The sequence below is a fragment of the Aotus nancymaae genome, unplaced genomic scaffold (genome assembly GCF_030222135.1).
Source record: "Aotus nancymaae isolate 86718 unplaced genomic scaffold, 86718_ANA_hifiasm-v0.15.2.pri h1tg000020l, whole genome shotgun sequence".
Classification (NCBI taxonomy): domain Eukaryota; kingdom Metazoa; phylum Chordata; class Mammalia; order Primates; family Aotidae; genus Aotus; species Aotus nancymaae.
The window spans coordinates 64,408,045-64,429,717 of NW_026988432.1; the positions used below are offsets into that span (position 1 = coordinate 64,408,045).

The 21,673-nt window shown below is 36.4% G+C and overlaps 1 protein-coding gene across 8 annotated transcripts in view; it reads left to right on the forward strand.

Annotated features, from left to right (window-relative positions):
• The window catches only part of PTPRM (protein tyrosine phosphatase receptor type M), an 849,557-nt gene that overhangs the window by 503,975 nt on the left and 323,909 nt on the right, over positions 1 to 21,673 (forward strand). For all 8 annotated transcript variants that reach the window (XM_012446821.3, XM_012446813.3, XM_064379418.1 and 5 more), the window contains 2 exons: positions 9,613 to 9,921; positions 16,228 to 16,337. In XM_012446821.3, the coding sequence (XP_012302244.1) occupies positions 9,613 to 9,921; positions 16,228 to 16,337 (419 nt within the window). The remainder of the gene's footprint in view (positions 1 to 9,612; positions 9,922 to 16,227; positions 16,338 to 21,673) is intronic.

The following is a 21,673-nucleotide window of genomic DNA, read 5'->3' on the forward strand; positions in this document are numbered from 1 at the left end:
AGGAAAGGAGGAAGTCAAATTGTCCCTATTTGCAGATGACATGGTTGTATATTTAGAAGACCCCATTGTCTCAGCCCAAAATCTCCTGAAACTGATAAGCAACTTCAGCAAAGTCTCAGGATACAAAATGAATGTGCAGAAATCACAAGCATTCCTATACAACAATAACAGACTTAGAGTCGAATCAAGAACGAATACCATTCACAATTGCTACAAAGAGAATAAATTACCTAGGAATACAGCAACTCAATGAAATGAAGGCAGAAATAAAAATGTTCTTCAAAACCAAGAACATCTTTATTGGTTTCAAATAAAGGAATACAACCACCAAAGAATGTAAAAGCCCTCTTCAAGGAGAGCTACAAACCACTGCTCAATGAAATAAGAGAGGACACAAACAGATGGAAAAACATTCCATGCTCATGGTTAGGAAGAATCAATATTGTGAAAATGGCCATACTGCCCAAAGTAACTTATAGGTTCAATGCTATCCCCATCAAGCTACCTATGATCTTCTTCACAGAACTGGAAAAAACCACCTTAATCTTCCTATGGAACTAAAAGAGAGCCCCTATAGCCAAGACAATCCTAAGCAAAAAGAACAAAGCTGGAGGCATTATGCTACCTGACTTGAAACTATCCTACAAGGCTACAGTAATCAAAATAGCATGGAACTGGCACCAAAACAGTGATAAAGACCAACGGAACAGAACAGAGGCCTCAGAAGCAACATCACACATCTACAACCATCTGATCTTTGACAAACCTGACAAAAATAAGCAACGAGGAAAGGATTCCCTGTTTAATAAATGGTGTTGGGAAAACTGGCTAGCAATGTGCAGAAAGCAGAAACTGGACCCCTTCCTGACACCTTACACTTAAACTAACTCCAGATGGATTAACGACTGAAACATAAGGCCTAACACCATAAAAACCCTAGAAGAAAACCTAGGCAAAACCATTCAGGACATAAGCGTAGGCAAAGACTTCATGATTAAAACACTAAAAGCATTGGCAGTAAAAGCCAAAATAGACAAATGGGATCTAATTAAACTCCAGAGCTTCTGTACAGCAAAAGAAACAATCATTTGAGTGAACTGGCAACCAACAGAATGGGAAAAAACTTTTCAATCTACCTATCTGACAAAGGGCTAATATCCAGAATCTACAAAGAACTAAAACAGATTTACAAGAAAAAAAAAACAAACCCATTCAAAAGTGGGCGAAAGACATGAACAGACACTTTTCAAAAGAAGACATTTATGAGGCCAACAAAAATATGAAACAAAGCTCACCATCACTGGTCAATAGAGAAATGCAAATCAAAACCATATTGAGATACCATCTCACGCCAGTTAGAATGGCGATCATTAAAAAATCTGGAGACAACAGATGCTGGAGAGGATGTGGAGAAATAGGAACACTTCCACACTGTTGGTGGGAGTGTAAATTAGTTCAACCATTGTGGAAGACAGTGTGGCAATTCCTCAAGGACCTAGAAATAGAAATTCCATTTGACCCAGCAATCCCATTACTAGGTGTATATCCAAAGGAGTATAAATCATTCTGTTACAAAGACACATGCACATGTATGTTCACTGCGTCACTCTTTACAATAGCGAAGACCTGGAACCAACCCAAATGCCCATTGATGATAGACTGGACAAGGAAAATTTTACACATATACACCATGGAATACTGTGCAGCCATAAAAACCAATGAGTTCATGTCCTTTATAGGGACATGGATGAATCTGGAAACCATCATTCTCAGCAAACTGACACAAGAACAGAAAACCAAACACCTCAAGGTCTCACTCATAGGGGGGTGTTGAACAATGAGAACACATGGACACAGGGAGAGGAGCATCACACATTATGGTCTGTTGTGTGGGAATAGGGGAGGGACAGCTGGGGGCAGAGAGGTTGGGGAGGGATAACATGGGGAGAAATGCCAGATATAGGTGATGAGAGGATGGAGGCAGTAAACCACATTGCCATGTACATACCTATGCAACAATCCTGCATGTTTTGCCCATTTACCCCAGAACCTAAAGTGCAATAAAATATATTTTAATAAAATATTATCCTGAAATACTTGGTGGAATTATTTTGAAACCAGGTACCTTGGATGACTAGCCCAGAGTCCAGTATGTACTCTTTTACTTTATTTATTAAATGTGCAAGCCAAACCAAGAACTAAGCAAAGCATTTGTACACACTGCTCTTCAGCATTACGTAACACTGCTAGAGAGTGCTCCCTCTATCTAGGCTGTCAGTTGTGGACTATGTTCTCCCTTACCTGAGAACTGGGTTTTTACCATAACTGTATATCCCAGACATTTTATCATGTAAGATAATCCTGCACATTTGCCATAAAATGTGAATAGGAATTCTAGCTCTCTAATGTGATGGAAATTTAAATTTAAATGGTTTAGTTGCTGTGTGAGTAGTCTATTTCCCAGCAAAATGGGGCAATAGCTTACTTACCTTTACAATTTAGGCCGAGTTCAAACCAGCATTTGGAAAACATGAAAGACATCCTGAAACTATGTCCATGTTCAATCAAGAAATAGAGTAGAGGCCGGGCGCGGTGGCTCAAACCTGTAATCCCAGCACTTTGGGAGGCCGAGGCGGGTGGATCACGAGGTTGAGAGATCGAGACCATCCTGGTCAACATTGTGAAATCCCGTCTCTACTAATACAAAAAAATTAGCTGGGCACGGTGGCACGTGCCTGTAATCCCAGCTACTCAGGAGGCTGAGGCAGGAGAATTGCCTGAACCCAGGAGGCGGAGGTTGCGGTGAGCCAAGATCGCGCCATTGCACTCCAGCCTGGGTAACAAAGAGCGAGACTCCGTCTCAAAAAAAAGAAAGAAATAGAGTAGAACGATTTTGTGTAGACTTTGGCATTGTCACACTTTCCTTCATTTAGTATATAAGACTATTTTTTTCCTTCTCTTAAATGAGTACTGTTTTTGAAATTTGGCCTGTTTGTTTGGAAGATACTGTTCTCCCTTATATAGGATTGTATGATTTATTTAAGAAAAACAGATTGTTTCCAAGGGAATTTTTTGATTCTAATTATGATAAAATGTGAAAACTATTAATGTGATATCTATGAAAAGTATTCTGGAGGAAAAAACTATTCAAATTTATATAGTTCTTGGGATAAGTTTGAATTCATTCAGTTACCTCACAAATACATAGATGCCTGTAGGGCAGTGTAAATGAAAGATCGTTGTATTCCAGCAATTTCAGCTTGACTGACAAGATAGTGTTTAAACTCTGGAAAGCATTGACAAATTGAAAACCTTTAGCTACCTCACCTAAAAACAAGGCCATGTAACTGGAATCGTTACCGCTTAGGAATACTGAATTTGGGGTAGGCCACTATGATATTAGTTACTCAGGCCTTTGCTCTGATTTCACTAAATAGTAAATGAAAGGGAGCTATTGCTTTATTATTTTGTCACCCTCTAGTGTGACTGGTGAGGCAGAAGTACAATAGCTGGAGGTCCTGAAGGGGCCCACCATGCCATTGTGGTTGGTTATTCTCTTTATTGTAATAGACCTCCGTAGAGTGCAGGGAGAGGTAGAAAAGAGAAACCTGTTAGCAGGAGCACAGTTATAATCTGTGTTTTTTATTATCCATGACAGGATCCTAAAATTACACCCAAATATCTCTCACAGGTTCTGAAATTGAGTTTCTGAAAAAGCACTGTAGTAGTAATAGAAGGTAAAGTGCAGAGTTCCAAAGAAATGAGCTGTGAATTGAACCTGCAATGGAAATTGATCCTATCAGTCAGTTTTGCCCTTACTCATAGAAAAACAGGACTGAGTGTAGAAGGAGCCAGGATCACTGATTAAATAGGATGCTGAAGTGCTGGAGGCTAGAAGTAGGCTTGCTGGTCCCTGAGGTCAGGACTGCAACTGACAGACTTCTCTGCTGGAAACCTGGCTCAAGCTGGCAGAAAAAGAACAGAATGAAAAATGCTGCAGGCATCAGTGGGTGAGTTGGTAAGAGCTCACTGAGCTTCCGGTGTGACAGCCAGTGCACTCGTCCATAGGGAAGCCATTCTCATCTCTTATCATGAGTCAGTGGCCCACAGTGAACTGCCTGGCCTCAGATTCATGCCAGTGGGGCCTGTCATGATACCCTTTCAGGGAAGTGGAGAGGCATCAGTGTGGCCAGAAGGTCTGAGTGTGAAGAAAAATGGCCTTGGAATCGATTCCATCCTCAGTAGCATCTTCAGAATTGTGAGAAAAGAGGAGAAATTTCCTACAACTAGTGGTCCTACGAAAACAATTTATTATCCTGTTATCTAACTGTAAGAGATTTATATTGTACACACAGTGATTGTAATGCTATGCCAATATTTCGGTGGGCAGTGTTTGTATTCTACTCCCAGAAATGCAGTGTGAGTTCCAGTTAGCCTACCAAAATTACACATTTCTGGTTATGAAATTGCCATTTGTTTCTTACAGTGTGTCATATTTCTAAAGTGATGCCCTTCAGAGTGTTAGTGATCATCAGCATCACTTACTAGAGTAAATGTCCCTGTGGAATGCCTCATTCACAGTTAGCAACACACTAACGAAAATTGTTCTGCAGAAACATTGAAAACAAAGGTATTATAAAACACTAACTTAAGATGTAATTATTATAAATCCATTGCTGGATCAGAATTTAACTTTGCAGAATGGCAGGAAAAAAAAGAAACATTGAAATCAAGCAGTTTGCTTAGTATGAGTTAAAAGAATTTTCAGATTTCCTTAGTCATTGGGCATAGCCTATCAATACTATCATTAAAGGAGGCTGCTGTCATAAGTACATGGTAGCACATGGAATTTCATTTATGGTACTGTATGTATCTTCTTTATCATCCATTTCCCCAACTCACTTAACTTTGCGTTTGGACCTTGGTAAGAGAAAATGACAGTACTCCATCCGTCCCTGTGTCATGATGTTGATCCAACTTCTCCTATAGGCTTTTGACAAATGGGAGAAGTGTTTAGCAATCAGAGTCAAAGAGGCCTTCATCCCTATCCTATGTTGATGTGACCCTTCCTACCCCCATTGATATTGACCCTGCCATGTTGATAGCAACACATTAGTAGACACAGCAGAACTACAGGCCATAGTCAAAAGCTCACATAGGGCACAAAGGAAAATACTCTGCAGAAGCGAGTATTTGTAAGATAGTTTTGCTTTGGTTGACTGTAGTTTTGCTTTACGTAAAGATGCAAGGCAGTGAAGTGCCACCCTCTTTTCATCTAAGATTTAAACCTCATATGGCCTCTGTCTCTAGTCTGATTACCACTCATGACAATAGGGAATTTAGAGTCTTTGTCATAGAAATGATTGTTTTGTGTTAGGCTTAGCTATAGTACTTGGCAAATGTATGGGAAATTTGAGACATAATTTTACTGTGGTGGAATTCTAAAAGGTATTCACAGAGAAAAGTAGTGCATGTTTCAAGAAACCTTGACCAGTAGACAGACAGAAGCCTTTGTTTTTAATGCCGGGACTTAATTTAAGTATATATTTTCTTGGCTAAGGAATACTGAATGATGCAGACTTATTTATGCAGTGGAAAATAGTTTTCCATTGAAATTAAGTTAGAACTGCGCTTCTTGTTTAAACTAATATCTGAAAACTTTAGTCATTTTATTATTCAGTAAAATTGATGAAAATCTTAAGAAAATGCATTAGAACAGTCCTGTGATGAATAGGAGACCTGTGATTAATAAGGAAAAGCAAGAAGGGACACATGTTGATCTGTTTATGTATAAGGGATCTGGAGCTTACTAGAAGTTTTTATGAACATTCAAATAATGAACCATGATATAAAATTAGACATTTCCCTTAAGTTGTGAAAGTTACTAATCTGCAAAAAAACCCAACCTTCATGTTATTTCTAAATAATTTATTTATGACATTTTCCCTACAGAAGTAATTTAAATATAAAATATTAATTTTGTAATAAGGAACATTCCATGAGAATGCCTCTCACGAGTTCTTGGTGGAGTTTTCATCCTTGCTTCTTAGATTTATTACAGGACAGAGTAGCATGAATGATCTTTATTAATTCTATTTTATGATTACAGCAGGTATCTGCTAAATTTTACATTGCATATTTAACATTATTCCACTTTAAACATTTTCATTTGCCAGAGGTTGTAGGTAAAAAGGGGGGATTTTAAGTTCTCTCTATGGCATAAATGATGGAGAAAACAGACACAAGGAATTTACGCACAAATAGGAATCAAGAAGTGAACGTCAACAATAGTCCAGACAGGTTTGCAGCACCCTGAAGTGCAGGCCATGCTCTCTGGTACAGCTGAATCGGGGAATATGGCCGTGATCCTTGCTTCTATGAATTAGCAGGAAAAGGGAGAAGAATTCCTGTCAGCACTTTCGTCTCAAGTTTAAATACATTGGATCTTTATTATATTGTACATTCTTTGGGCATGTTTTAGGTAGAGTCTTAGTATCTTTAATATCCTGATTTCTTTTTACCTGATTCTCTTTAGTTTGGTAGAGAACAACAGTAGAGTGGGAGCAGCATTATTTGTAGTTGTCAGATCTAAATTCAAGTGCCACAGCAAACCCTGACCCTGATCAAGTTATTGAGCCTACCTTGGTCACAATTTTTATCTTTATATACTAGAAATAAAAATATTTACAGGGCTATTTTAAGGAATATGGAATATATAGAAAGCAACTTACACATAGTAAGTGTGCAGTAAACTGTAGCTTTTATATCTCAAGTTTATTGTCTCTTCTCAATTATATATCTCTTTACATTCATATTTGGTGAGCACACTTCAGACAAGCAAAAATCAAAATTATGAATCAAACGATCTATGGATGTACAATGCAGAACATTTTAGGTTAGGCTTTTCCTAAACTTCTGAATGCTAAATTTTTTTTTAGCAGTGCATGGTATATTGTAAGTGCTCGATAAATGTTATTTATGTAGTAGTATTTATTTCCATCATTATTTCATAAACAAATTTAAACTTTGTCTGCATATATTTTATTTTTTTAACCCCAAGATTTTATCAGGGTTTTCTTAAATACTGTAAGTTCTGGGATACATGTGCAGAACATGCAGGTTTGCTACATAGGTATACATGTACCATGGTGGTTTGCTGCACCCATCAACCCGTCATCTACATTAGGTATTTCTCCGAATACTTTTCTTCCTCTAGCCCCCTACCCTCTAACAGGCCCCGGTGTGTTATGTTCCCCTCCCTGTGTCCATGTCTTCTCATTGTTCAACTCTCACTAAGAGTGAGAACATGTGGTGTTTGGTTTTCTGTTCTTCTGTTAGTCTGCTGAGAATGATGGTTTCTAGCTTCACCCATGTCCCTGCAAGGGACATGAACTCATCCTTTTTTATGGCTATATACTATTCCATGGTATATATGTGCCACATTTTCTTTATCCATTCTATCATTGATGGGCATTTGGGTTGGTTCCAAGTCTTTGCTATTGTGAATAGTGCTGCAGTAAACGTACATGTGCATGTGTCTTTATAGTAGAATGATTTGTAATCCTTTGGATATACACCCAGTCATGGGATTCCTGGACCAAATGGTATTTCTATTTCTAGATCCTTGAGGAATTGCCACACTGTCTTCCACAATGGTTGAACTAATTTGCACTCCCACCAACAGTGTAAAAGCGTTCCTATATCTCCGCATCCTCTCCAGCATCTGTTGTCTCCTGATTTTTTTAATGATCGCCATTCTAACTGGTGTAAGATGATATCTCAATGTGGTTTTGATTTGCATCTCTCTAATGATCAGGGATGGTGAGCTTCTTTTCATATGTTTGTTGGCCACATAAATGTCTTCTTTTGAGAACTGTTTGTTCATATCCTTCGCCCACTTTTTCATGAAGTTGTTTGTTTTTTTCTTGTAAATTTTTTTAAGTTCCTTATAGATTCTGGATATTAGCCCTTTGTCAGATGGATAGATTGTGAAAATTTTCTCCCATTCTGTAGGTTGCCTATTCACTCTGATGTTAGTTTCTTTTGCTGTGCAGAAGCTCTGGAGTTTAATTAGATCCCATTTGTGAATTTTGGGTTTTGTTGCCATTGCCTTTGGTGTTTTAGTCATGAAGTCTTTGCCCATGCCTATGTCCTGAATGGTATTGCCTAGGTTTTCTTCCAGTGTTTTTATGGTTTTAGGTCTTACATTTAAGTTTTTAATCCACCTTGAATTAATTTTTGTATAAGGTGTAAGGAAGGCGTCCACTTTCAGTTTTCTGCATATTGCCAGCCAGTTTTCCCAGCACCATTTATTAAATAGGCAATCCTTTCCCCGTTGCTTGTTGTCAGGTGTGTTAAAGATCAGATGGTTGTAGATGTTTGGTGTTATTTCTGAGGCCTCTGTTCTGTTCCATTGGTCTATATATCTGTTTTGATACCAGTACCTTGCTATTTTGGTTTCTGTAGCTTTGTAATATAGTTTGAAGTCAAGTAGCATGATGCCTCCAGCTTCGTTCCTTTTGCTTATGATTCTCTTGGCTATATGGGCTCTTTTTTGGTTCTATATGAAATTTAAAGTAGTTTTTTTCTAATTCTGTAAAGAAAGTCAATGGTCACTTGATGGGGATAGCATTGAATCTATAAGTTACTTTGGGCAGTATGGCCATTTTCATAATATTGATTCTTCCTATTCATGAGCATGGAATGTTTTTCCATGTGTTTGTGTCCTCCCTTATTTTCTTGAGCAGTGGTTTGTATTTTATTTTAAACCATGCCAAAATGCTTATATTCTCTCCATGTCATTTAGATTTCTAAGCTTGAAACTGTACCTTGAGCTTGGGCTAAAACAAGAATACCAAGAAATTGTCGTGAATAGGCAAGAAATACTTTAGCATTGATTGTGTGGAATTCTATTCAGATTGAAATTCGAAAACACCTGTTCTGCACAGAAGTTTATATTCTCTAATCATATTATTTCAGGCACAATTCTCAAGCTTTTACTCTTGTGCTTTTCAATTAATTATAAATTAATGTTTAAAGATAAAACACATGTATCAGTGTTAAGACTGGTTTATTTTATCAGAGACCCAGAGGAAAAGAGGCTTAAATAAGATAATATTTAATTTTTCCTAATGAAATGTTTGGAAGTAGGAAGGTCAGGGCTGGTATGGTAGTTCTGTGATATCAGAGACCCTGGCTCCTCCTTCATCATTGCTTTGAATTCTTAACATTTACATGCTTCATAGTTCACCATGGCTGCCTGAGCTCCAAACATCATATGCTCCATCCAGCTAAAAGGAAAGAAGAAGGACCAAAGATGGTGACCCCCTGCCTTTTAAGAACACCTCTCAGAAACTATTTTGGACATTTCATCTTATATGCCATTCATCAGAACTTACGCACATGGCCACATCTGTCTGAAGAAAATAATGGAAGCTTTCATCTTTACTCTGGGTAGCCAAATGCCTAACCAAGATTTAGGGATGTTATTATCCAGGAAGGAAAGGAGACCAGGTGTTGGGAACAAGTAGGAATCTATGTGACATTTGGGCTTGACCTGAAACTTTATCTTTCTTTTCTCTCATGTTTTCTTTTGTCTTATTTTCTTAATAGATCCCATGCGTGGCCCAAGAAAACTAGAAGTAGTGGAGGTCAAATCTCGGCAAATCACTATCCGCTGGGAGCCGTTTGGATATAATGTAACTCGTTGCCATAGTTATAATCTCACTGTCCACTACTGTTACCAAGTTGGAGGACAAGAACAAGTGCGAGAAGAAGTAAGCTGGGATACAGAAAACTCACACCCTCAACACACAATCACTAACCTGTCACCATACACCAATGTCAGCGTGAAACTGATCCTCATGAACCCAGAGGGCCGGAAGGAAAGCCAAGAACTCATAGTGCAGACAGATGAAGACCGTGAGTAGCTTTGAATGATATGTTTATGTAAAACCTGTTCTTTCAAAAAGCAACGTTTTTTTCTTTTGAGATCTTTGCAGTGAAGATGGAAGAAAGAACTACTTACATTGTTGAACAACACAAATGTGTATCTGTACTCTGTATTCTTAAGCACTGATTGAAAGAGGGAAAAGGGAGTAGAGATGTAGAAATGTCATTATTACTCATATAGTTACTTTTCTATATATAATCATTCCATATTGCTCTCAATAGTTCTTCATTCAAGTTTTATTTCATTGGACTGAAAAATTGTTGTTTTGGGTATTAGATTATTTATATAAAATCATTGGATGGAAAAACTGTTGTTTTGGGTATTAGGTTATTTATATTAAATGCTTATCTAAATATAGTTAAATCACATTCTGAAACATTTTTCATAGTTCAGATAAAAATTTAGTACAAAATAGAGGCTGTCCTTGTTTTTTAACACAGTCTCGAGAAACTTTAAGTTGATGGTCATGAAATAGATCATTTTTCTCCACAGGAACAATGTTGAAACTAGATATTACTTTAATAAATTACTACTTAACAAATAAACCATGCATGTCACCAGTAACTCATCAAAAAGACAAATATATAGGAAACTTCCATAATAACTTAAAATAGTAAAATTTTGTCTTGAATCTCATAGCATGGATATAAATGTTCTTTTGCACAGATGATACAGGGAACCCTTGTGTATAATAATGTATTCATATAGTACATAAAATACAGTGATAGTATATCATATATTTGACCTAAAAATCCTTTTTCAAGCATCAAAGTAAGTGACAAAGAACATGGGAAGCCCATTAAATGAATGAATGGACTATTCCTAAGAAAAGTAGTTGTTTAGCTTTTTGTTTCTTCATGTAACTGATAATGTAATTTCCACCACTGATTACACCATGAGTTAAATGTTTAGAGTGATACTTTATTGTTTCATTAAAAGAACTACAAAAGGATTTTTGAGTGTTTTTACCTACCCACCACCTGCATATTTCTACAGAAGGAAAACAGAAATAGCGAGAGTAAATGAGGCGCTCTACTGCACATCCTCTTTCCTCTGTTACTGTCCCTCCAGTCCTGTTTGTGTTGATTTCTCTCAAGCAGTAGTTTGAGAGGGAGTCTAAGTTTGATGGAAGCCACTCAGTCAAGGTTGACATCAGAAGCTCTGTTTCTTCCAATTCTCTCTCATCTCCCAGGAGAGGAGAAGATGGTGCCCCAATTGTCAACCAGTCACGGCTGGCTCCTTCCTGCCCTACATTTCTCTATTGACTCTTGTCCTAACTTCCATTGTTTCTACTTCCAAAGTTTTAGATTGTTCTTTTCTGTCAACTTCCACTGTGTTCAAATACTTTTTATTTTATGCTGAAATATCTATAATTGTTTCTACCTTTTCTTTGTGGTTCTAGCTTTTTTCTATTCTAATGCCCCTCCTGACACCTGCTCTCTCACTAACTAATCTGAAAAATACATTTTCATCTTGGCTCTCTTTCTACAAGAGTCTTCAGTGCCTCTTCCACTTAATCTTCATTCCAGTGCCTTGGCTGTCAAGGTCTTCTATATTGTTGGCTCATTTTCTGAGAAGAATAACGTTTCCTTCACAGCAGATTGTTCTGCAAAGCCATCCCTGTGCTGGTCCCTGTCCTACTCTGTGCATCCTGGCCTCCTCATGGTTGCCTAATTGTTCTCCTCAGCCAGTCAGGGCCTCTCCTGGGGGCTTCTGAGGCTCACCCACTCTGCTCCCCACTGAAGCTCTCCTCACATTTCAGGTCCTTCACAAAGCTGTCTCCAGCTCTTTAGTCCATGTTACACACAGCCTTCTGACCTTATTTGTCTTCATAAGATCCTTAAATCTCTGACCCTCAATTTCTTGATCTGAGAAGTGAGAATAGTAACAATTCTGAGTTACATTAGGGATAGAAGAAATTTACATGGAGAGCTGGTTGTAGCTGCCAGAAAGGGGCCTTTCTTAGTGTTGTAATGATTCATAGCCACTCATTATGATTCTTCCTTGCTCCCTCATTATGAGATATATATATATATATTTTATTGTAAACTACTTGACAAGAAGTACCAACTGTTTTTTTTCTATGGCAGTGTGTATGATATTGAGTAATAAACACCCAAAAATACTTCGTATTTAAATGAAACAATAAAGTATTGTTGATACGCATTTAATTCATGTTTTAATAAACAACAATGGTTACATCAATGAGATAAATAAAATACAGTCATTTCCAGATATGTATTGCTAAAGCATGAACCTATTGAACACTATTGGTTTCAAATTGAGAACTGTTATGAGCTAGGAATTCTGTTAAGCTCCATCAAAACATGAGGACAGAATCACTCTTTAAATTATCTTGCTAGTCCCTGAAGCTGGAGCATATATTACTTCCAAATAAAAATCTATTGTTTTCCTAGCATGCTAGCATTTCGTTAATTAGAAAAAATTTTATTTTCAAGCTATATTTTCTAACCTGCCCCCAAAAAAGGACTTCAGAAAAGGCAGAGAGAGGAAAGAAATAGAGTTAATTGTCAAATACCAAGTTTGAGGAGAGAAGAATTGATGAATCACTTTGTTTATCCATTACCAAAGGTTACAATTCATTGAACGTTGTGAGTTGTATTGTAGTATAGTACTTTTATAGAAATATAGTTTATTTCATCAGAAATTGTGTGAGAAAAAAATTACATTTTATTAATGTTAATAAAATCCTATACAGCCCAAGGATAAGTTGTACAAACTTTGATATTATGGCTTTATATCCCAGATCCTTAATTCCCAGAACTTCTAAAAATAGGTACTAGACCTAAGTTACCATGAGGTACTGTCCTCTCTAATTTAATTAATAGTCTATTAATTATTTATTAATATTCTTTTAATTTTGCCTTTTCCTAACCTTAAAGTGATTATCAGAATCCCCCTTAGGGTTTCCTGTCAACTATTCCACTGGCATCTATCACAGAGTCTCCACCAATACATTCTAATAAGTTCATCCTTCTAAAATATCCTCTGCCTAACATGATTTTGAATACCTTCTATGTCATAGTACAGTTAGTATTTTCGTTTATACTAATTGAATGAAATGAAGATTTGTTTTTTCTAACTCAACCTTCTTTACATCTGCACATGGATTAATATTTTCAAATAAGAAATATTATCACAAAATAGAGTCACTTATCCTAGTTATCTTGATGCTGTAAGAAAACTGAGGATGACCTCATCATAAACACTGTTGAGGTTAAGAGGAAGAGACTTAGTCAATTGTTCTCAGGCATGGCCTGTTTTAGTTTAACTTCTAATTATGATGAATATTTTAGTCTCGGAGCTTGGAATCCAAATTTTCTTAGAACTCACGAGTGTTGTCATTTTTAATGTTTTTTTGTTGCTTCAATGTGTTCGTATATAAATTTCTTCAACATAGGACTAACAATTATCTTCATATTTATGTGCTATTAAGGATTTGAATATTAGAATTAACTTGGCTGGGTATAGTGACTCATGCCTATAATCCCAGCACTTTGGGAGGCAAGGCAGGAGGGGATCCCTTGAGCCCAGGAGTTGGAGACCAACCTGGGAAACATAGTGAGACCCCATCACTACAGAAAGTAAAAATAAATGAGCCAGCATGCTGGTGCATACCTGTGGTCCCAGCTACTTAGAAGGTTGAGGTGAGAGATCACTTAAACCTGGGAGGTTGAGGCTGCAGTGAGCAATGATAGCCCCACTGCACTCCAGCCCAGATGACAGAGCAAGACCCTGTTTCCAAAAAACAAAAAATCAACGTAATCCAACTTCACTTTAAGAATGAGGCAAATGATACCTAAAGAGGTTCAATGATTTATTCAAATTGCATAATTTAATCATTGGATAGTCTTAAATCAGAACCCAGGCCTCCCTTATGAATCGGTATTCTTTTTCTGCCAAACAACACTTGACTTTAATTGGAATAACTGTAAATGTTCTTCATTTACATAAAAGTAGCTCCTCATCTCAAAAAAGGCATACTATCTATGAGTCCTTTTGAAATTCTAGGCAGTCTTTCCAATCTGTGGTAGTCTTAGCAGTCATTAAAAAGCTATTCGTATCCTCTCACAATCTAAAACATTATTTCCAACCTCTTTTTAAAAAGTTTATTGAGATATGTTTGTCCATTCACCATTTGATAAATATTTGGGTTGTTTTTACTTTTTGGCTATTATGAATAATGCTATGAATATTCATGAACAAGTTTTTGAATTGACATTTTTTCACTTGTCCTGAGTACATATCTAGGAGTGAAATTGTTGGGTTATGTTGTAAATCTACCTCTGTTTAACCAATCGAGGCACTGCCAAAGTGTTTTCAAAGTAGCTGCCTGACTTTACCCTCCCTCCAGCAGGGTGAGGGGTTTCTGATTACTCTTCCTTCTTGCCACACTTGTTATCATGTTTTTTTCATTATAGTAATGCTAGTGGGTATGAGGTGATATCTCATTGGAGTTTTGATTTACAGTTTCTTTCTAGCTAATGATACTGAGTATCTTTTCCTTTGCTTATTGACTGTTTATGTATCTTTTTTGGAGAACTGTTTATTCAGGTCCTTTGCCCATTTCTAATTGTAATATTTGTTATCTTATTATTGGGTTTTAATATAGTTCCTTTCATATTCTAGATTACAAATCTCTTATCATATATGTGATATGCAGAAACCCTCTCCCATTCTGTGTCTTTTCTTTTCTTAATAATTCCCTTTGATGCCCAAAACGTTTTCATTGTGACAATGTATAGTTTATCTAGAGTTTCTTTGGTTGCTTTTGCTTTTGGTGTCATGGCTAAGAAATTGTTGCCTGAGCAAAGGTAATGAAGATTTACATGTATGCTTTATTGAAGAGTTTTATAGTTTTTGTTCTTACAGTTAAATCTTTAAACTGTTCAGATTTAATCATTATATATAGTGGGAGTTAGAAATCCAATTTCATTCTTGTGTGTGTGGTTATCCAGTTGTACCAGTAGCATTGGTTGAAAAGATTATTCTATCCTTATTGAATTTTCCTGGTACTCTTACTAAAAATCAATTTACTGCAAATGTAAGGGCTTCTTGAGTATTGGGATTCTCAGTTCTATTCCATATATATATATATATATCTCCTTATGCCAACACCACACTGTCTTGATTACTGTAGCTTTGCAGTAAGTTTTGAAATCGGGATGTGTGAGTTCTCTCTGACCACTTATTGGTCGTTCACTTCATCACCAAACAGTTTGATTATGCACCCCAAAACATATGCATATTTATAAACAGTATAGCTATTCTATAAATAGCATACACATACTAATACACTAAATTGTATATAACATGAAGCATACTAAAAAACTACATTTAAAATGATGATGGGATAAATAATATTTCATAATAATACTGAATATTATTTTATAGAAAATTGGCAAGTAACATCTTCACTTTTGTTAGATTTTCTTGCAAACTTATAAGGTGTTATGTATTTTAAGTTTTGAAAATGGCATCAAACTTCCCTCAAATAATGTATAGTATTAACAAATAAAATAATGTTTAAAGACTAAATTGTTACTTCATCTACATCAGCATCTACTTTGTATGTATTTTAATAGATACACTAGTACAATAGTTCATATATATTTTCGGCATGCTTTTATCATTCAGTGTTATGGTTATAACTTGCATCCATGTGATACATACCTGTCATTTATTTTCAGTCTTTTCAGTACTTTATCATATAACATAACTTACTAACCATTCGATTCATTTCTGATTTATTATTATTAAAAAATCACTGCTTTGTTAACATTTTCGTATATGTCTCCTGGTGCATATATGCAAGAATGTTGCTAGGGAATATGCCTGCATGTGGGGCCATTGGGTCATATGTTCTGTGCATCTTCAGCTTTACTGCATACGATCAATGATTTTCTAATGTGGTTCTACCAGTTTACACTCCGACAAGGAGTATGTAGGAATTCTCATCACTTCAAATCCTTCCTCATTTCTTATGGAAGAATAAAAACATTTATTTAATAGATGAAACTGAGCTCTGTCTAATTTATTAAAACTTTTAAGAAAAAGGTGATAAAATTCTTCTTTTAATCAGGACAGTGTCACTAAAATGGTTTTGGTTTCAGATTTTTAAAGAAAACTTAAGTATGTGTGTGGACTATTAAAATCTTATCTTTCAATAGAAGGTTAAAACCTACCAAGTCTAGAAAAATCTACTTTTTAATTGCTTATTACTTAAACATTTATCTCCTCCCACCCTCCTTTAGTCCCAGGTGCTGTTCCCACTGAATCCATACAAGGAAGTACCTTTGAAGAGAAGATATTTCTTCAATGGAGAGAACCAACTCAAACATATGGTGTAATCACTTTATATGAGGTAGTATACATGTTTGTTAGTAATTTTTATTAGAAATTATGATAATATAGGCTATCTAGTATTTAAAAATGCATAATTACATAATATATTTTAAGAAGTTTAATGCTTTCAATAGTTACAATGGTTGTTATATGGAAGAAAATTGTAAAAATAAGTTTTTTCAATTATGTATAATTTGAGGATTTAGGTTTACAATGAGTTTGACATTTCCAAATTATGTTATTGTATGTTAAGACACAGCATTACATTTAAAATTATCTTTATTAAAAACAATAAGTATTTTGAAACATACATTGATTATAAGACAACCACAGAACCCTATTCTTGCTTAGCTATTAAATATTTTACTACTGAATTATAGAAGGGCACTGATTATCCAGTTAATAAGGTCAGTAAAAATTGTCTTGGGGTAGCAATAGAATAATGTCTTTTGGTTTCTTAATATTAGCAAAACATCCTTTGACTTCTGTGACATAGTTTTGTCTACTGAGGCATATCAAATGGTTGAATGATAGATAGCAGAGAAGAATTTGATGAATTGTTCAAGGAAAAAAATAACAGCAATAATGGCGTGACATTCATTATCACGTCTGTGTGAGCATCATTTCACTATGCCTATTGTCATAGAAACAAGCAGGTGTGTTTTTTTAAGCTAGCATTTATTTGAATGCAAATTCAACAAAATTATATGTTGTAAAGTTTCTAAAAATCATGGCAGATCCTCATATGGAACCTCTGCTTGAATACCTTTCAGAACTACTGACAAAAGCCTGTACAGATGAGCTGTCAGACAGTGATCACCGGTAAACCCCTTCCCCGACCCAACTAGCCTCATGTTTATGTTTCCTTATAATTTTTGAAAATTGGTATTGAAACACACAAAAAAAATTAATTCAAAGCTAAGTAAAGAAAGATAAAAGAGAAAAGTTGATTTTGTGCTGTTATTGATCCTGTTCATTGGCTGCTTCATTGTAAAAGAATTGAATATTTTACAAATTCATGGCTCAGCTTTTATAGAGCTAAGTGTTGTAAACAAATCAAATGTTCATATTTTTTTTCTCAGTGATGAGAATCTTTTAGCTTTTATTTTTGGTTTCATCACCATTTTTAGGTCTTAGTTTTGGGATTTTTTCAGGATTTTTAACTAGGAAACATACAATCTTTGAAATCAACTCTAAGTTCCAAGCAGTAAGGTCACCTGTCCTAAAAGCCACGTGTTTCTATCTAGACAGACAGAAAATAATAGCAAGAGTCTTTCCTTTTAAACCCACAAGAGATATAGCTCTGTGTGGTAAGTCACTTTAACATGAAAACAGTGGAAATAATAATAATCCAAAGGAAAAACCCATTAATCTCTCTGATTCTGCAGCTAGAACCTCCCTGTTGAACACTGATCTAAACACTACTACAATGGGGATGTAGGAATGTGTCATAAATCAGGGCTTTAATCAGATATGTGTAAATAGAACAGGTTGGTTGAGTTTTCTAGGGACCAAAGGGGAAAAATGTTATCTAGGCTATAGTGATTAAATATAAGCTTTCTGGTCAACAAATCTTTCTGTCTTTCCCTCATGTTTTCTACAAGTGCGAAGGAAGGGAGTCCCCAGGTTCCTCCAAGTAGACCTTAGGTGGAGTCTCAGGAGCAGCTCTTCTTGAGCTGAGATGTGCCTCTGAGCTACGACTCACCCAGCCTATGCCAGAGTTTACAACAGGCACACACAGCTTCCTCCCATAGCTGAAGATTCATGTTGAACCAGACTCAGTCCCTCTCTGAAATCATAGACTTCTGAGACAAAATCATGCTAAAGAAAAAAAAAACGCTTTGCCCCAAAAGAAGCAGGGACCATAGCAACAGACTATTCTGTCATGGAGTCACATTTGAATACTGGTAAAAACCAGAAGGTGAGATAAATTGCCATGGTTGGAAAAAAGTTTAGTAACCACTGATATAGGTGTTTCTTTAGGGAAGGCAGCACACAGAATAATTTTTGAAGGAAAGGAGAAAAAACAGATGGAATATTGTTGATGTTTGTGCTAGAGCATTCTTGCTTGGCTATAAAGAAATGCCAGAGGCTTGGAAACTTATAAAGAAAAGAGGTTTAATTGGCTCATGCTTCTGCAGACCGTACACACATGGCATCTGCATCTGTTCTGGGTGAGGGTCTCAGGAACTTTATGATTGTGGTGGAGGGTGAAGGGGACCAGGCACATCACATCACAAGAGCAGGAGCAAGAGAGAGCAAAGTGGGGGAAGTGCCACACTCTTTAAAATGGCCAGCTCTCCTGTGAACTCAGAGCAAGAATTCACCTTCACCAAGGGGGCTGCCCGAAGCCATTCATGAAGAATCTACCCCCATAACTCAAACACCTCCAACATTGGGAATCATATTTCAACATGAGATTTGAAGGGGACAAACATCCTGACCATACCAGTGTTGGACATGGGTATGCTGTGGGTTTAGGTTATTCTTAGTTCTCTCTTTGCTTATTATGAAAGATACACAAAAGCATTAATGATTGAAAATGGCTGACAGCCTTGTTTCTTCCAGGAGTTATGCAGTTCACAGCCTTGCATGATTCTTGTGGTTTTCTTCCTTGCCTTCTCCTTTGTACACCTCTAACTCCATTCTCAGCCTTTCAGCACTAGCCTTGCTTCTCTGACTTCCTCGTCTTCATTCTGGCTCAAGTCCTTCTCATAACTTACTCCTCCACCTCAGCCATTTAATTTTATCAGTCATCTTCTTGCAACCTGGGTCTATCAGTATACCTTTACTTAATAGCTATCAAAATCTCTTATTTTGTCGAGTTGTCAGTTTAATACTGCCCTCTGAAAGAATACTTCAAGTACAGAAGTATTCAAAATAAAATATCCTCACTTCCCAATTTTACTTTTCGAAGGTAACTATTATTAACGACTAGATACATGTCCTTCCAAAATTTTCCAAGTTATAAACTGTAGTGCAAATTCATTAATGAATATAAAATGGATGTAATTTAATAAATGTCATCAAACCCATCATTTTATTACATGAAAAAAATGCCATATGAGAGTCTCACCTTAACATCATACAAAAATAAATACCAGATTCGTGCTCTAAACACAAAAGTTAAACTTAGAAGAACCCTCTAAGAAAAATATAGGAAGACATTTTTGTTATATATTTTTCTAAGCTTGATATAAAACTCAGCAGTCATTAAAAATAAAGATTGACAGATGGTATGTAAAATTTTAAGCTTCTGAATGATGAAAGACACAATGAAGGAGGTCTGAGTGCAAACAGAAGACTTGGAGAGATTATTTTCAGCACTTACAGCAGTCAACAGGTTGACCTGATAATATACAGTGACCTGATACATAGTAATAAGAAAAATACAAAACATTCTATTAGGAAAGAAAATGGACAATAACACTTCAAAAAAAAAATCACGCAGCATGTAAGCATATGGTAAAGTACCTACCTAACCTTACTAATGATTAAGAAATGGAGTAAAGCAAGTGCTGCAGAAGTTTAAGTTTCTGTAATATCAAGTGTTAATCAGTGATGTGGAGAAATGTGTACATGCATAGCCTGTTGATGGGAACATACATTTTTTGTAGGCAATTAGGGAGAATCTATCAAAATGTGAACATTGCATGCCAAACCTATTTCTACAAGTTTATTAGTAATACTCCCCAATGCACAAAGATATTTTGTCCAAGTATTTTTATTGTACCCTACTAACTTTATGTATTTCTAGTGAGTAAATACCAGACTCCTGGTCATGAGAGTAACACATGGATTTTTTAAAAAGCTTTAGTATGTCTAAGATAATGGAAAAGGAAAACAGTAGAAAAGGTTCTGTTCCTTTTCTATTGAAGTAACTGCCCCATCAGCAACCAACTATGAAAAGAATGAAATGAGTTCCAGTCTCAGGCACTGAACACATGCGTGTGTGACTGGAGTATCAGGTGCAGTTTTGGTTGTGCACTTTAATCAAGTAGAATGGTCTGGATCTGCCAGCTGATTGGGACATTCAGGAAGCTAGAGTTGAAGACACCTTCAAATCCTGAACCTGGATAACTGGGCTGTTAATCACCATCAGCTGAGATAGGTGGTTATGTAGAGGGAATAAGAGTTTAGGGGCCCTGGTAAGAAGTTTGTTTTCAATACTTAAGGGGTTCTGTGATCTAATTCAACTCTGTATTTATAATGCCATCTCGCACTATTTTTCTTCTGGAACTCAATGAGCCATGCATATGGAATCGTCTTTTCTCCAAGAGCCTTCTGAGCCATCGCACACTCTGCTTTTGCTTAGATTCTGCCTGTGCCATCCCATCGCTCTCCTCCTATAGCAGCTCTGCTTTCTTTCAGTATTTTATTCAAGTACTGTTGTACTTTTTCTTGAGGTATCCTAGGTCCTTTCCTCCCCTGAAATCAGATTTAATTATTCATTCCTTTGTTTTCTCAGAATAATTGCTTAAACCTCAATTAGAGGATGGTGTTTTATGCTGGCTGGAATTACCATCAAGTCACACTCTAGAAGATTTTGATTCCCCTCTTCTTTAATATGCAAGTCAAAGTTTGCACGTTATTCTATTTTGGTTTCCCATGAATCTTTCAGTTTAGAATTTGAGGCTTTAAGTAGAGGAGGAGAAGATAATTTTGAAAGATTTCAGACACTTAACTGCAAATCAGAAATCATCAGATAGAAGCAACACTTTACTCCATCTCACCCAAATCTAACCCTCACACATGATGTTGAGATCTCAGTTTGCTTTTGACCTGGTGTATCCCATAAAATTACCTACATCCAACACTGTAGCAGCAGCGTTCTTTACAGAGGCTTCATTACAGTGTCCTAGACGTTTAGCCAGGGACAGAGTACAAGTGCAGAAGCTTCCAGACTTCCTTCTGGGAGTTTCCTGCTGTACTGAAGTACTTAATAGGCACTTGATAAACATTTGTTGAATGAACAAGTGAAAAAGTAAATGCTGAAACTTGTACCAGGTTGTCAAAGAGCTATGTCTGGAAGCCAGCTAAGAACCCCGTTGTAGCTTATTCTGCAACCACAAAGCTTTTGGCAAGTCCAAGCCCCTCAGCACCGCTGGAACAGCAAGTCCCTTAGTAAAGGGTTTCCTTGGTAGTCTCTGCAGGGGGAGCAAAGATCCCTTGTCTGAGTGTTTACAGGAACGCATGCACACACCTGCTCTCCCCAGTAGTTTTAGGAAAATAGATACTGAGTGCCAAATATTTACTGATCACAATGGGATCAGAAAAAAGAATAAAACATCAGTCACTCTTCAGAAAGAAGATATAATTACATGAAATGTTTCAGTTCCTCTGGCATATTTAAAT